This window comes from Drosophila rhopaloa, unplaced genomic scaffold (assembly GCF_018152115.1).
Source record: "Drosophila rhopaloa isolate 14029-0021.01 unplaced genomic scaffold, ASM1815211v1 contig_2, whole genome shotgun sequence".
In the NCBI taxonomy this organism is placed as follows: Eukaryota; Metazoa; Arthropoda; class Insecta; order Diptera; family Drosophilidae; genus Drosophila; species Drosophila rhopaloa.
This window is the reverse complement of record NW_025335083.1, coordinates 25,767,100-25,782,103: the sequence shown is the minus strand read 5'-3', so window position 1 is coordinate 25,782,103 and position 15,004 is coordinate 25,767,100. Positions and strand designations below refer to the sequence as shown.

Below are 15,004 nucleotides of genomic sequence, written 5' to 3'. Positions count from 1 at the left end.
TCAATAGCAATGCTCGCGGCGCTGTCGCTTGCTTGACTGATTGCCATCTCCCTAGTCTCGAATCCGTACACATTCCCACATGTCCTTGTTGTTTGGCAGGACCAGCAGCAGGAGCAGCTGGAGCAGCCAAACACCGAAACCAGCAAATCACTGAGCTGTATAATTTGATTTTTTACTTTACCTAACGTCAAACATTCGTGATTTTATTGTCGGTATTGCTGCTGCACTTGTTGTGGTTCGCATTCGAATGGGAAACGTGAAAAGGACCCTCTATTTCCTTTTCCCTGAAATTGCTTGGGGAAAATTGCAAGGCAGTCGCCACTTTAAGAGTCAGCTGCTTGGCAGTAGCAAACTAATTACATAAATCCAAATACACCAAGGAAAAAGGTGGTTGAAATTCAGAGTTCACTCTTTGTTTTAAATTTAAACCTAAATAACTGATTATTTAATTAAAATGTATATGTTTTTTTATAAACAAAATATTTCCAGCTAAAAACAGTTTCCATAAACTGTGGAAAAAAAAATGAAAATGTTCTTTATTATTAAATATTTGCTAAATTACGGAATGAATAACATAGTATAGTTGTTTTTCAGGCAATTAATTGTTTGTAGTCTAAAAACATATTCTATAAAAGCATAGTCCAAAAGAATACTTTAGTTTTGTTCAGTGAAGTAGTAGTTGCTCATCTAGTTAGCAACCTTTTAACCACCCAAGGCACTCAACTTGTCAGGCTCTAGGGAATCTAAAAGAGGCCCAGTCTCTCCGATTTAGTCGCTCTAATTAGATCACAAGAGGTGGACAAGTTCAGTCTATTAATGTCAACACTTTCACTCTCGCTTCAGGGGCATCCTGCACCAGAATCAGCAGGTCTACCCAGCAGCCGTCGAGTGCTTTCAGCGTGCCATCAAGTTTCGACCAAATCTGGCGGGTGAGTTTACTCTGTTTTCCTTATTCAATGGTAGTGTTACTTACGATATTATCCCCTATAGTGGCCTACCTCAATCTAGGCATATCATTTATAGCGCTGGGCAAGCGACAGCAGGCCATCGAGATCCTGCAGGCGGGCTGCAATTTAGATGGGGCCTCTGTTCGAGATCGAGGGGCTCATGATCAGGCCCGCAGCTCGGCCTACTTGCAGCTGGGAGCCCTCTATGTGGAGCAGGGAAAACTCCAACGAGCTCTGGCTGTCTATCGAGAGGCTCTTTCTTCCCTGCCGGGATTACCGCACCAGCGGGAAGTCCTTTACCAGCGTATCGGGGATGTCCTTGGTCGCCTTCAGCAGTGGGACGAAGCGGAGCGCCACCATCGCGCCGCCCTCGAACTGCAGCCCAACCAGGTGGCTGCTCATCTTTCCTATGGCATCACTCTAGCCAGAAATGTAGGTCCTCCATATTATCTATTTTTATAGAAGAATATTTATAATTTGTTTGCTATTTCCATGCAGAGTAGTCGTGCCTCGGAAGCAGAGATGTGGTTCAAGCGAGCCCTGCAACTGGCACCCGACCAAGCCAGCGTTTATCATCATTATGGTGAGTACTTAATAAAGTCCTGGTTAAATTATTTTAACCTAAAGAATTAGTGGTGATATTATACCCTATTGGTTATCAATATCACTTAAAATTTATGTAAATCAGAGCAATGTAGAAAGGCAATCCTAATGCTGAAGAATTCACGGTTTCCCTTTTTTCCTTTCAGCCGAGTTTCTCTCGCTGCAGTCGCGTCATCATGAGTCCGCTATCTATCATCGCAGAGCCGCGGAATTAGCGCCCAACGATTATGCCCTGGTGGTGGCAGCTGCCACGGCAATGCGACTGCTGGACAGGAAAGTGGAGGCAGAGATGTGGTACAGAAAGGTGAGAAGACACCGATCATAAAAGAGACTTCCTTTTAAACCAAATACATCTCTCTTTCAGGCTGTGGTTCTGCGACCGGACGATGCCCATGCCCACACCAATCTGGGGGCCATATTGCATCTGCTGGGTCGCACGAATCATGCGGCTGCCAGTTATAAGGCGGCCCTGCGACTTCAGCCCGGAGATGCCATCACGCTGGGCAACCTGGCCAAGCTGGGTGTGACGAATGTCTAGCAATTGTAGTGGTCACTATAGCCAACCAGCTAATGATTAAGTTAATAAGCCACAGAGCAGAGATATTTTTATATATAGTAAACAAAAAGGGAAAAAAGGAAAGGAAGAGCGTTAGATAACTCTACAGAATTTATACAAAGGACTTCGATACATATGTATATCATTTAGCAGCTGGCAGCCGTGTAAATATCCAAGCAGCGACCAAAGAATGTCACAAAATAGATAGAGATACCGATACCAAAACGGAGCAGACAAAGATTGAGAGCTACAGATACAGATAGAATCAGTGGAGAAGCGACAGAGAGAACAATAATTAAAGTATCTAATTGTTAAGGGAACGAGTTACTGTACAGCTAAAGAAGCGGAATGGATCTATGGGAACGATGATTGGGTAACTACTCGTAATGTGCTTAAATATCCGTGTAAATTACTGTAAATATGAGACACCCACAGGGCAATTGTGTGGGTCATATTATTGACTATATATATACGATATGACTTGGCTTCTCGAGATTGTTTTGTCCGTTGTGTGTACATTTTAGTTAAGCAAATACAGATACCAATAAAGAAATGTATGGATTGTATAAAGATATGGCAAGGAGAATATATAATAAAACCAAATGAATTGAAATGAATGAAGTATGTGTTTTACTTGTATATTCCATCCCAGTCAACCCACCTCATAACCCGTAAGCCAGCTCAGTGGCACATTCCCTCCATAATTACAACCGCTTTGGCCACTGCACTCAACCTAAGCTCCACTTGCAGGACATTTATGCAGCCAAGGGAAATATTTTCAGTGCTCAACGGCTTAAGTCCCCTATCTCCCCGCCTTTTTACTGGCCCTATCTATCAGCCATCTCCCCATCCAGTTTAGCCCAAGTGCAAACACAATCAAAGTCAGAATTTTCGACCCAAGTCGTAGACGGCAAGGGCGCCACTTAAGCCGTGGGCAACCACAACAGGAAGTAAGGCGCTGTGTCTTCTGCCAACCAAATCGCAGGATTATGAATTACAATATACCCGAGTGCTCCTGCTCCTTGCTGCAGTCATAATATTGCCACAGCTAATGCCACGTCTAAATGGCCGGCTTGGCAAGCATTCCGGATTCTGGATTCCTCTGGGCCTGCGAGATGCCGGCGACCGATAAAGGTGATGACTTTTGACATCCGGGAGGAGCAAGTGCACTTCAGGGAGCACCACCAATTGGTTTGGCAAGTCGAGTGGCGGCTTGTTGGCCGCTGGCAGGCGCAGAACGTGCCCAAGAGCGAATAAATGAATGTATCAGACAGTCATAGTCACTCTGTCCGTCAGCCAGTCAGTTTCCCGTCAAACCGTCATCCCGTCAAGCGTCACTCCTGGCAGGACGAGGACCAGGACGAGAACGAGGACGAAGCTGCCTCCTCCAAAACAGTGTCATGTTGCCGGAGCCACTTTGTTGCAGGGGGAGACGCCACTAAATGCGCTCGTTCCTGAGAGCTGCTCACTAATTGCAGACGCCTCTGACTGCTCCTTCTAGTCGCCACCTATCATCTGGCTTTCTTACAAAGTGACTCGTTAGCTTTGTGGGCCAGCCAGCCACTGGGTGGCAAGAACTGGCGTTCAGTGCGCTAATTACTGACAGCCTCGGCGGCGAGTGCTCGGATTTATGACAAGACTTCGTCAGCGTCGATGGCTCCACTGGCCACTCAGCCCAGAGAATGAACCAGATCTGGGCATCCTCGGTTGGGTTACGTCTGAGTGGGCATGGAGAAGACCAGTGCTCGACAGGAGGTTACTGTGGTAATTACAAAAATTTAATAAAATACCATGACAATTTGTCAGAATAGTTAAATACATATTATTCAGTTTATTGGCTAAATAAACCAATTCGAAATCAGATATAGTTAAAGTAATGTAACCACAATCGGTAGGCCTCTATAAAAAAGTGCTAGCGATTTATAGGATTTTTCATTTGAGTATCCTGACTTTAAAAGGTGTGTTTACTATTGTTAATCATGATTGTTCTAACATTCCCCTTCTTTATATTACTACAGGGTACGTAAAGGCTTCGCCGGACAATGGCTTGGACCTGATTTACGGAAAGGCGTTTGGTTTGAGTATCATGAGTGTGGGCTGGTATCAAGGATGAGGACGAAAGGACCCCACCTGCCAAGTGCAGCGCCAGACGCAGCTAATTCGAGCTAATTATGGCCCGGAGCTGTGTGAACTGAAGACGACAGCCGACAAAAAAGCTTACACAATGTTTGATATGTGTAAAGCAAGGCCACACACACACAAACACACGGGCCACACACCGCTCTTTCTGGACAAAAAAGCAAAATCGCTTTGGTATTTTTATGTTTTAATTGTGGCTTACGTTTGATTTGGCCAAAGGGCAAATGCTTGAACACAACGGCCATGACAGGCGCAGAAAACAAAGGCAAACAAACATACGGGTGGTGGGGCCACTTTTATTTACAAGTGGGTGATGGCAGATCCGAAATCATTTGTTATTTGCACATTTGCCAAAAGTAGGAAAAACTTTGCCGGCCTCTCTTGCTTCTAAATCGTTTTTGATGAGGGTCGCCATGGGGATGGGCAGGTTGTTCAGGATGTTCAGGATGGTCAGGATGTTCAGGATGGTCAGGGATAGAAAGTCGGGAGGAGACCGGCAAATGCTCCCGCCTGACCACTTCGGTCAACTCCAAAAGTTTTACTATTGTGGTGCAGCCCGAGGCCAGAGATTCAGTCGTTGCTCATAAGCCATGTGTGCTCCAAGTTAACAGATTAGATATAATACTTTATTTTACACAAATAAATTAAGGTTTATTTTTTTTTTAAATAACCTAAATTAAATATAGTAAAGTAGCATTTAATGTTCTTAAAAAAATATCAAATGAAAGCGCTAATGAAAAGACATTTAGCATTTTGTAGTGTGCATACATACAGAGTACACACTGTACCATCGGCAACAATGTTAGCCAAGTCTGCAGGATCAGCACTCTTCAAGTGCAAACGTAATTTGACCACACACGCCATCAGCGAGTGATAAGTCGCGCCAGTTTATTCCCACAGCTTGGCGACTGCAACAAATATATCCATGTATGCACATAACATTCCATTCTCTCTCTCTGGGCACCGTTCTCAGAGATAAACATAAGCTAATATATAAGGCGGTTGCGTCGCTGCCGGCTTGACCGACAGCGCCGACCGCGCAACATAGAGCTAAGCCCAAATAGAATATAGGCCGGTCAGTCGAGAAACGACGGCAAGACAACGAAGTATCAATAAAAATAAATTATAAATTAAAATAAAACCAGTGCGTTTATATTTCTAACTAAAGTGCTGTGAACCATAAATTATATCTTAACATGGCGACCGTGACAGGACCAGCACCGGTACCGCCCGAGTCCAAAGGGCCCGGAACATCAAAAAATAACAGCCTGTGCGAGGACCAGCACCGGTACCGCCCGAGTCCAAAGGGCCCAGGACAATAAAAAAATAATAGCCTGTGCAAGGACCAGCACCGGCACCGCCCGAGTCAAAAAGGCCCAGGACCTTGAAGACGAGAAGATACTAAGGACAAGGATGCAGAAGAACAATTTTTTTTTTTGTATATATAAATATATTATAAAATTGTAAGTTTGAGCTGTACAAGAAGACGGCCCGAATTAGAACATTTTTTTGAAAGGCAGGAAAAATAATTTGTAAAAAGAATGGAAAATAATATAATAACGTACAACCAATTTTATTTTTAAAATATTTGTGTTATTTTGAGCTTTAAAAAGAAGATGGCCCAAAAAGATTATAAATAGGCAGGGAATTTTGAAAAAAAAAAAGTAGTAAATATATTAAATATTAAATGCGAATATATGTTTGAAAATTAATTTTTTTTTCAAAATAAAAAAAAAAAAAAATTTTTATAAAAAAAAAAAAAAAATGTAAAATAAGTAACCAGAATATAAGAATTCAAAAAAAAAACTATAAACTTTAACAACATTTTTTTAAATTACAATATTAGCATTGTCTTCTATTATTCTTTTAACTCCCCATGCAAAATTAAAAAATTACAATGGGTTGGTTCGGCTCAGACGACACCCAGTCTACGGGAAATAAAGCTAATGTTGTTAATAATGTTCAAATAGTTGATCATACGGATGCTATTAAGTCAATGTGGATACTACTTTTGATCCTGACAATTAGTAGCGTTGCTCAATTCGTGCTCGCATTATACGTTAAACATAATAAAATAATTAAAAGACGTTATATAAGCAGAGCTAACGACTTGGACAAGGTTTAAATTCATTTATCTTTTTTTTACCCTATTGGAGAAACACTCATTTTTTTTTGCATCTTTCTATAAAAGACATACATTTAAATATATTGTCCACCTAACAAGGATGGACCGTAAAACGAAAAATAATAAAAGGGAAAGGAGGATTAAGAAAAAAGGCATTTAAAAGAATAGCCGCCATTCGAAATGAATTAGCAGCCAGTGATAATACATCATGGGAACAAGCATGTGAACTTCACGCAGAGCTAGACTCCCTAAAAAAATTTGTAAGCTCTAAACTAAAGAAAAATCAAGAACCCGAAAAATGTTACAAAAAAATTGAAATCATCGGGGAAACTGTTGACAATAAATCTCCTCCAAAAGATAAATTTTTGCCAGTTCTTAAAAAGGAATGCCCGGCAGACTGCCCAGGCCCTTTATTGTCACCATACTGTGAATACACATGCAAACACACAAAGCCCCAAACATACTGGTCTGTAAAATAATAAAATAATAATAAAAATAAAATAAAAACAAAAAAAAAATTTTTTTTATTTACAAATCTGTTTTTTTATTATGGATACAAACAGATGTATAGAAAAAACACGGGAAAGGGAACCCATGTTCGATTATAGAGTAAGATCTATCCTCGAAACACTTTGGAACCCCATCTCAGTGTATGAACTAGAAATTGAATATATGGAAAAATTCAACCTAAGTAGTTCCCCATTAATACATTGTAATAATACGCAAAAAGCTATAGTATTATCAACAATACAAAACTGTAAGGTTTTTTCCGTCATTGACAAAAATGCATTGCTTGGCAATATAATAATCTTTAAAATTATTATGAAATAAAGCCTAATGGATTGGAAAACTATTTCTGATAAATTAAAAGAAATAAGAACAAATTTCGACAAGTCATACAAATGTCTTTCGCAAAACCGAAATGTTCAGGGAACAACCATACAAAAACACGCTAAAGTTCTAGTAGACAGCTTTAATGAAGCACGCCTTATAATTTACGAACACAGAGATAAATTATCCAGTAAACACTGGACAGATATCTCAAAATTATTATCTAAATTTAAAAACAATCTTAAAAATATAAAAGAAAAATATAAGTTAGACATTTTAATTCCATCTATCCTTAATACACCATTAACATTTGAGGAGGAATTGAAATTAGAAGAAATAGAAGATAAAGATTCCGATACGGAAAATTTAGTCGAAACAAACAAAGAAACAGAATTCCCAAAAACCGAGGACATACACAACCTGACTATTCCAGCGGTATTAACGCTGACCGAACTGTCGGATTCCGAAGAAAATATATCATACGAAAATTTGGAAAATAATATAATCAATATGACGGACGACTCGATTGCCAATAGAGCTTACATGAAGGAAATCAGCTCGGCAATTCCAGAGTTCGATGGAAAAAAATCCACCTGCAAAGATTCTTAACAGCATTGAAATTGGTCAACCTTACCAAGGGACCATACGAAAACATAGCTGTTGAGGTAATCAAATCCAAAATAGTTGGAACAACATTGTACAAAGTACAAAACGAAACAACTATTAATAACATAATCAGTAAACTCCAGGTCACTATAGTGGGCGATTCTTCTGACGTTGTAAAAGCGAAATTATTAAACATATACCAAAAGGGAAAAACGGCTACGCAATTTACAACTGAAGTAGACAATCTACGGAAACTATTAGAAGCTTCTTACATTGACGAAGGATTAAGTGCCGAACATGCAGATACGTTCAGCACAAAAGAAGCCATTTCTACAATGATAAAAAATTGTGAAAATGTCAAATTAAAAACCATTCTGGAAGCAGGCACATTCAAAACAATGAATGAAGCTGTTACAAAATATATTCATTGCAGCACGGAAATGACAGGAAATGCAAACAACATATTTTATACAAATAAAAATAATTACTTCCGTGGTAATAACTATAGAGGAAACTATAGAGGAAACTATAGAGGAAGAGGCTATGGCCGAGGATATCACCAAAATAATTATAATAACTATAATCATTATGATAATAATTACAATAACCGAGGCCGAGGAAACTATCGGGGTCAAAACCGCGGTAATGGAGGCAACAACACAAACTACACCAATCAAAATGGCAGAAATAACACTGTGAGAATGGCTCAAACTAACTCGGAAAACGAGGAAGCTCCCTTAAGAAGTCAACAATAAAAAACAACACAGTTCACTCTATTACTCTTAATTTAAATATATTTGTAAAAGTAAAACATGAACTTACACAAAAATCACTCACCTTTTTGATAGACACCGGAGCGGATATTTCTCTCATTAAAGAAAATTCCGACAACTTCATTGATACGGACTTCAATAACACTATACAAATATCGGGAATAGGCAAAGGCTCAATAACTACAATAGGACTATCATTTATTGAATTAAGAACAAGCAATTATATAATACCACATAACTTTCATATAGTTCCCCATAACTTTTCAATACCGGTAGACGGAATAATTGGAATAGACTTCATAAAGAAATTTAATTGTATATTGGACTTCAATCAAGATAATGACCTTTTCATTTTAAGACCTGATAATTTAAAATTTCCAATAAAAATTCCAATTCTTCATAACATAGAAACTAACGAAATAATTATACCAGCCCGCTCCGAAGTAATCAGAAAAATAAATTTAACCGAAAGTAATAAAACCCTCCTAATACCAAATCAAGAAATTGAAGATGGTATATTCATAGGAAATACAATTTCCGATCCCCAAACCACATTCGTCCGAATTTTAAACACTACAAATGAGAACAAAATAGTTAACCTTAAGAACATTAAACACGAATCTATCGACAACTATAATATTGTCCATTTAAATGGCACAAATAGAAACGAAAAAGTCATCAATAAACTAAAACAAAATTTTTCCGACTCAATTTAAAAATGTCTTAACAAATCTTTGTTCAAAATATAGTGACATATTCGGTCTTGAAACCGAACCGATATCTACTAACAATTTCTACAAGCAAAAATTAAGAGTAAAAGATGATGAACCCGTGTATATAAAAAACTATAGAAGTCCACAATGTCATAAAGAGGAAATAACTAAGGAAGTGGACAAACTTATAAAAAATAAAATAGTAGAGCCCTCAGTATCAGAATATAATAGCCCTCTGTTACTTGTTCCAAAAAAACCATTACCTGACTCAAAAGAGAAAAGATGGCGTTTAGTAATTGATTATCGCCAAATTAATAAAAAACTTTTAGCAGACAAATTTCCACTACCTAGAATCGATGATATACTTGATCAATTGGGCCGAGCAAAGTATTTCTCTTGTTTAGATCTTATGTCCGGATTCCACCAAATTGAATTGGAGGAATCGTCCAGAAATATAACTTCATTTTCAACGAGCTATGGCTCTTATCGTTTTACACGATTACCTTATGGTTTAAAAATAGCCCCAAATTCTTTCCAGCGTATGATGACAATTGCATTTTCCGGCTTGGAGCCATCCCAGGCATTCCTCTACATGGACGACCTAATAGTTGTAGGATGTTCAGAAAATCATATGTTGAAAAACTTAACAAACGTCTTTGAACTTTGCAGAAAAAACAATCTTAAACTACATCCAGAGAAATGCTCATTTTTCATGCATGAAGTGACCTTTCTTGGTCACAAATGTACAGATCAAGGTATAATGCCAGATGACAAAAAATATGAGGTCATTGAAAAATACCCAGTCCCCACGGACGCTGATAGCGCCCGCAGATTTGTTGCATTTTGCAATTATTATCGTCGATTCATTAAAAACTTTGCAGATTATTCCCGTCACATAACTAAATTATGCAAAAAAGGTGTTAAATTCGAATGGACACCAGAGTGTCAAAGTGCTTTTGATTACTTAAAGAAAAAACAAGAGAGAACGCTATAATCGGGTGCCCCGACTATCAGATACCCGTTACTCAGGTAAAGGGAGTGCGAGGGAGATGGAGATAGAAACTTTGATCACGCATAACTTTTTAACGAATGGTCCGATTTGAAAAAATTCTGCTACATTTCGATAGGTATTGATAAACACAATAAAACTGCATTTTTACTTTTCCGAAATATTTAAATTTTTAAAATCGTATATAAGCGATTGTGGGCGTTAAAGGGGGCGTGGCACCATTTTGAAACAAACTTGCGCTGCGTAGGAACTCCTAGAATCTGCATGCAAAATGCCAATCTTCTAGCTTTTATAGTTTCCGAGATCTCAGCGTTCATACGGACAGACAGACGGACAGACAGACGGACAGACGGACAGACGGACAGACAGACGGACAGACGGACATGGCTAGATCGACTCGGCTAGTGATCCTGAACAAGAATATATATACTTTATAGGGTCGGAAACGCTTCCTTCTAGCTGTTACATACTTTTGCACGAATACAATATACCCTTTTACTCTACGAGTAACGGGTATAATTAATGAGTCCAACACTACTTCAATACCCCGATTTTTCTAAAGAATTTTGCATAATCACGGACGCAAGTAAGCAAGCTTGCGGAGCAGTCCTTACACAAGAACATAATGGCATACAGCTTCCTGTATCTTATGCATCGAGATCATTTACTAAAGGAGAATCCAATAAAAGCACAACGGAACAAGAACTACTAGCAATACATTGGGCAATTAACCATTTTAGACCTTACGTTTATGGGCGACATTTCCTAGTTAAAACAGACCATAGACCATTAACAGTCCTCTTTTCCATGGTTAATCCAAACTCTAAATTAACAAGAGTAAGACTAGATTTGGAAGAATACGAATTTACAGTTGAGTATCTTAAGGGAAAGGGCAATTACGTTGCTGATGCGTTATCTAGAATAACCATCAAAGAACTAAAAAACATACAAAAGCAAATTTTACAAGTCACTACAAGAAATCTTTACAGACAGAATAAACCCTGCGCAGGGAAAAATCAAGCACAGCTGCCTAGGCAGTGTGTTGAAAAAGCTTCTATGCCCAAAATATACGACGTCCTTAACAACAACGAAGTAAAGAAAGTAGTGTCCTTGCATTTAAATAATTTCAAATGCTATTTTAAGCATGGTAAAAAAGTTATTGCAAGAATAAATGTTTGTAGATTTAGATTTAGGCCAATTTTTCCAAAGGCTTGAAAAAGAAGCCGGTATATACAAGATCAGCCAACTTAAAATGGCACTGTGTGAAAAAATCTTTGAAAATATTTCAGTTGATTCGTTTAAAAAAATGGGCAATAAAATATTAAAAAAATTAAGAGTAGCGCTACTCAAACCAGTGACCATAATAAAAGATAAGAAAGAAAAAGAAGCTATACTGTCTGAAAACCATGACGATCCACTACAAGGCGGCCATACCGGAATAGCCAAAACCTTGTCAAAAATAAGACAACATTTCTATTGGAAAAACATGTCTAGGGACATAACGAACTACGTAAAGACATGTCCAAAATGCCAGAAATCTAAAATAACTAAACACACAAAAACCCCATTAACTTTAACAGAGACTCCAACTATGGCATTTGACAGAGTAATTGTTGATACGATAGGTCCATTACCAAAATCGGATCAGGGCAATGAATACGCGGTAACTTTGATATGCGACTTAACGAAATATTTAATTGCCATACCAATACCAAACAAAAGCGCAAAATCAGTAGCTAAAGCTATTTTTGAAAATTGTATTCTAAAGTACGGTCCAATGAAGACGTTCATATCGGACATGGGAACTGAATATAAAAATTCAATTATTGAAGATTTATGTAAATACCTTGGTATAAAAAACATAACATCTACAGCGCACCACCACCAGACATTAGGAACAATAGAACGTAGTCACCGAACACTTAACGAATACATTCGATCCTATATATCCGTTGATAAAACAGATTGGGACATATGGCTACAATACTTCGTCTATTGTTTCAATACAACACCTTCTATGACACACAACTATTGCCCCTATGAATTGGTTTTTAGCAAACATCCAAATTTAAGTACATCTTTTAATTCAACAGATAGAATAGACCCTTTATATAACATAGATGACTATACTAAAGAAGCAAAATTTAGACTAGAAAATGCTTACAAAAGAGCAAGAATTATGCTAGATAAAAATAAACAAAAAGAAAAATCTAATTACGACAAAAACACTATTGATTTTAAGTTAGAGATAGGAGACCAGGTTTTATTAAGAAATGAAACCGGTCATAAATTAGATAACAAATATTTAGGCCCTTACAAAGTGGTAGAAATAAAAGAAAATGAAAACATAGTAGTAATGAGCGATAAAAATAAAAAACAAGTTGTTCATAAAGATAGGCTTAAGATTTTTCACGTATAAATACTTTGTTATCTCGTATGGCCTGATCAACCATACGGGTACCCAAAAAAAAAAAAAGAAGAAGAAGGAACATTACAACAACAATTTCCAATTATATTTCCAATTTATATTTCCTAATTTTACTTTTAACTACAATTTTATAATTTTTATCAAATTTTATTACATTTTTATTGACATTTTATATTCTTATATTTTCAAATAAACCATTTTTGATACTTAGTATGACCATTGTAATGTCATATATAAATACAAATATATATTCGCATTAAAAAAAAAAAAAAAAACATCAAATCAAAACATAAAAACAAAAAAACAGACAAACAAACAAAACGAAAAAATAAAAATATAATTTCTTTTAAGACTTTAAGAATATATATATATATTATGATAAAATAACTTCATATATTACGTTATTTTTTAAAAGGAGGGAGATGTAGTGTGCATACATACAGAGTACACACTGTACCATCGGCAACAATGTTAGCCAAGTCTGCAGGATCAGCACTCTTCAAGTGCAAACGTAATTTGACCACACACGCCATCAGCGAGTGATAAGTCGCGCCAGTTTATTCCCACAGCTTGGCGACTGCAACAAATATATCCATGTATGCACATAACATTCCATTCTCTCTCTCTGGGCACCGTTCTCAGAGATAAACATAAGCTAATATATAAGGCGGTTGCGTCGCTGCCGGCTTGACCGACAGCGCCGACCGCGCAACATAGAGCTAAGCCCAAATAGAATATAGGCCGGTCAGTCGAGAAACGACGGCAAGACAACGAAGTATCAATAAAAATAAATTATAAATTAAAATAAAACCAGTGCGTTTATATTTCTAACTAAAGTGCTGTGAACCATAAATTATATCTTAACAATTTAGCTGATCTATTGGTATTTATTAAATACATTTCGGTTCCAAATTTGATTTACAGAAAAAGAAATCTCATTAAAGAGATTCCTACTTTCTGTGCTTGCTCTCAAAAAAGAGACATTTGCGACTTTTGATACAGCCTGTGCAAAAGGAAATGGGCTAATTAGCGAAAGTATGCAACACTTTTGCAAGGCTCGAATCTACGCCCCGCACCGCGAAAAGTTGCACTTGACATGCTGGAAAAACGTGACAACGTCAACACTCTGGCGCTCGCATAATAATCATATTGCAATATAATGGCGTGAAACAGCAACATCTGAGATACACAGCAGCAACAGCAACAGCAACAGCAACAAAAAGGACGCCACTCGCAGGACTGAAAAATGTCTGCGACAGTTGACAGTTGGAGCTTGCGATGTCAGTTTTTTTCAGTCTTTTGCCGCTTTTTGTAATTGCGCAAAAATAAACTCCCCTGCTTCAGAGCCAAAAATTTCGGAATCTGTTGCATAATTCCGGGGCGCTTTTTTGTGCTGTGTGGCTGGTGCGCGTGTTCAAGTGTTGACATCGCCAGCAGGAAAGGAGAGAAGCTACGACAATTGCAATTGCAGCAGCAATTTATGGCCAAGAAACAGGACAAGATGAGGGTCGTCTGTCACTGGGTGTGCACTTGTATTCCACAGCAACTACAATTGTAGTTGCAACTACAGCCGGAATTAAAATATGCAAATTTCATGTGTAGGTTTTGTAATTCCCACAATTACCATGCGCAGCAATTGCAACTCGTCCAACTGTCCTGTCTTAATTAAAGAGCCGAAAACTTGTTGTGGAAATTATTTTTCCATGCCTGCCAGCTGTATGGGCAAACAATTAAAAATCAAAATGCCAAATTACACTTGTACATTCACCAAATTACACAGCACACACACACGTCCTTTCTATGTGTGTGTGTGTAGGAAAGCACAAGGAGCAAAATATAGAGACATCAGTAAACTAAGCTGACAGTAAAAAGTCCGTCCAAGCGTGTAATTAGAAATTATATCCAATTGCCCTGCGGCCACTCGAGCATCGGGCGAACGAATGGACGGCCAGGAAAGGAAGGCCATCCCACCTCCCACCTTCCCCATCCGTCCATCCACCCACTCCGCCCCTTCCGCCCACTTCAGCCAAATCCTGCCGACTGCGCTCACGATTTTTGGTTTTTCGAGACAGCCACAATGCCTGTGCGCCTGTAGATGCCTCTGGATCTGCCCAAGAGATGCCTTCGTGAGTGGGAACTATCATTATAAGTAACCTACTTTCAAATCAAGATTAAATCTAGTGGAAAGCATTAATGACTCGGAACTTAATTCAGTTCATTACTTTCTTTTAAAGATAGTTGTTAAAAATGAAAAATTTCTTGATTTATATTTTA

The 15,004-nt window shown here is 38.1% G+C and overlaps 1 protein-coding gene across 2 annotated transcripts in view; it reads left to right on the top strand.

Moving 5' to 3' along the window:
• The window catches only part of LOC108038603 (protein O-mannosyl-transferase TMTC2), a 31,072-nt gene extending 28,336 nt beyond the window's left edge, over positions 1 to 2,736 (top strand). The window contains exons 6-10 of one of the 2 annotated variants that reach the window (XM_044459980.1): positions 844 to 929; positions 991 to 1,379; positions 1,446 to 1,530; positions 1,697 to 1,854; positions 1,915 to 2,736. In XM_044459980.1, the coding sequence (XP_044315915.1) occupies positions 844 to 929; positions 991 to 1,379; positions 1,446 to 1,530; positions 1,697 to 1,854; positions 1,915 to 2,088 (892 nt within the window). In that variant the 3' untranslated portion in view covers positions 2,089 to 2,736. Of the gene's footprint in view, positions 1 to 843; positions 930 to 990; positions 1,380 to 1,445; positions 1,531 to 1,696; positions 1,855 to 1,914 lie in introns of those variants that run through there. The other variant, XM_044459981.1, reaches the window with a different exon arrangement.
• The last annotated feature ends 12,268 nt before the right edge of the window (positions 2,737 to 15,004 follow it).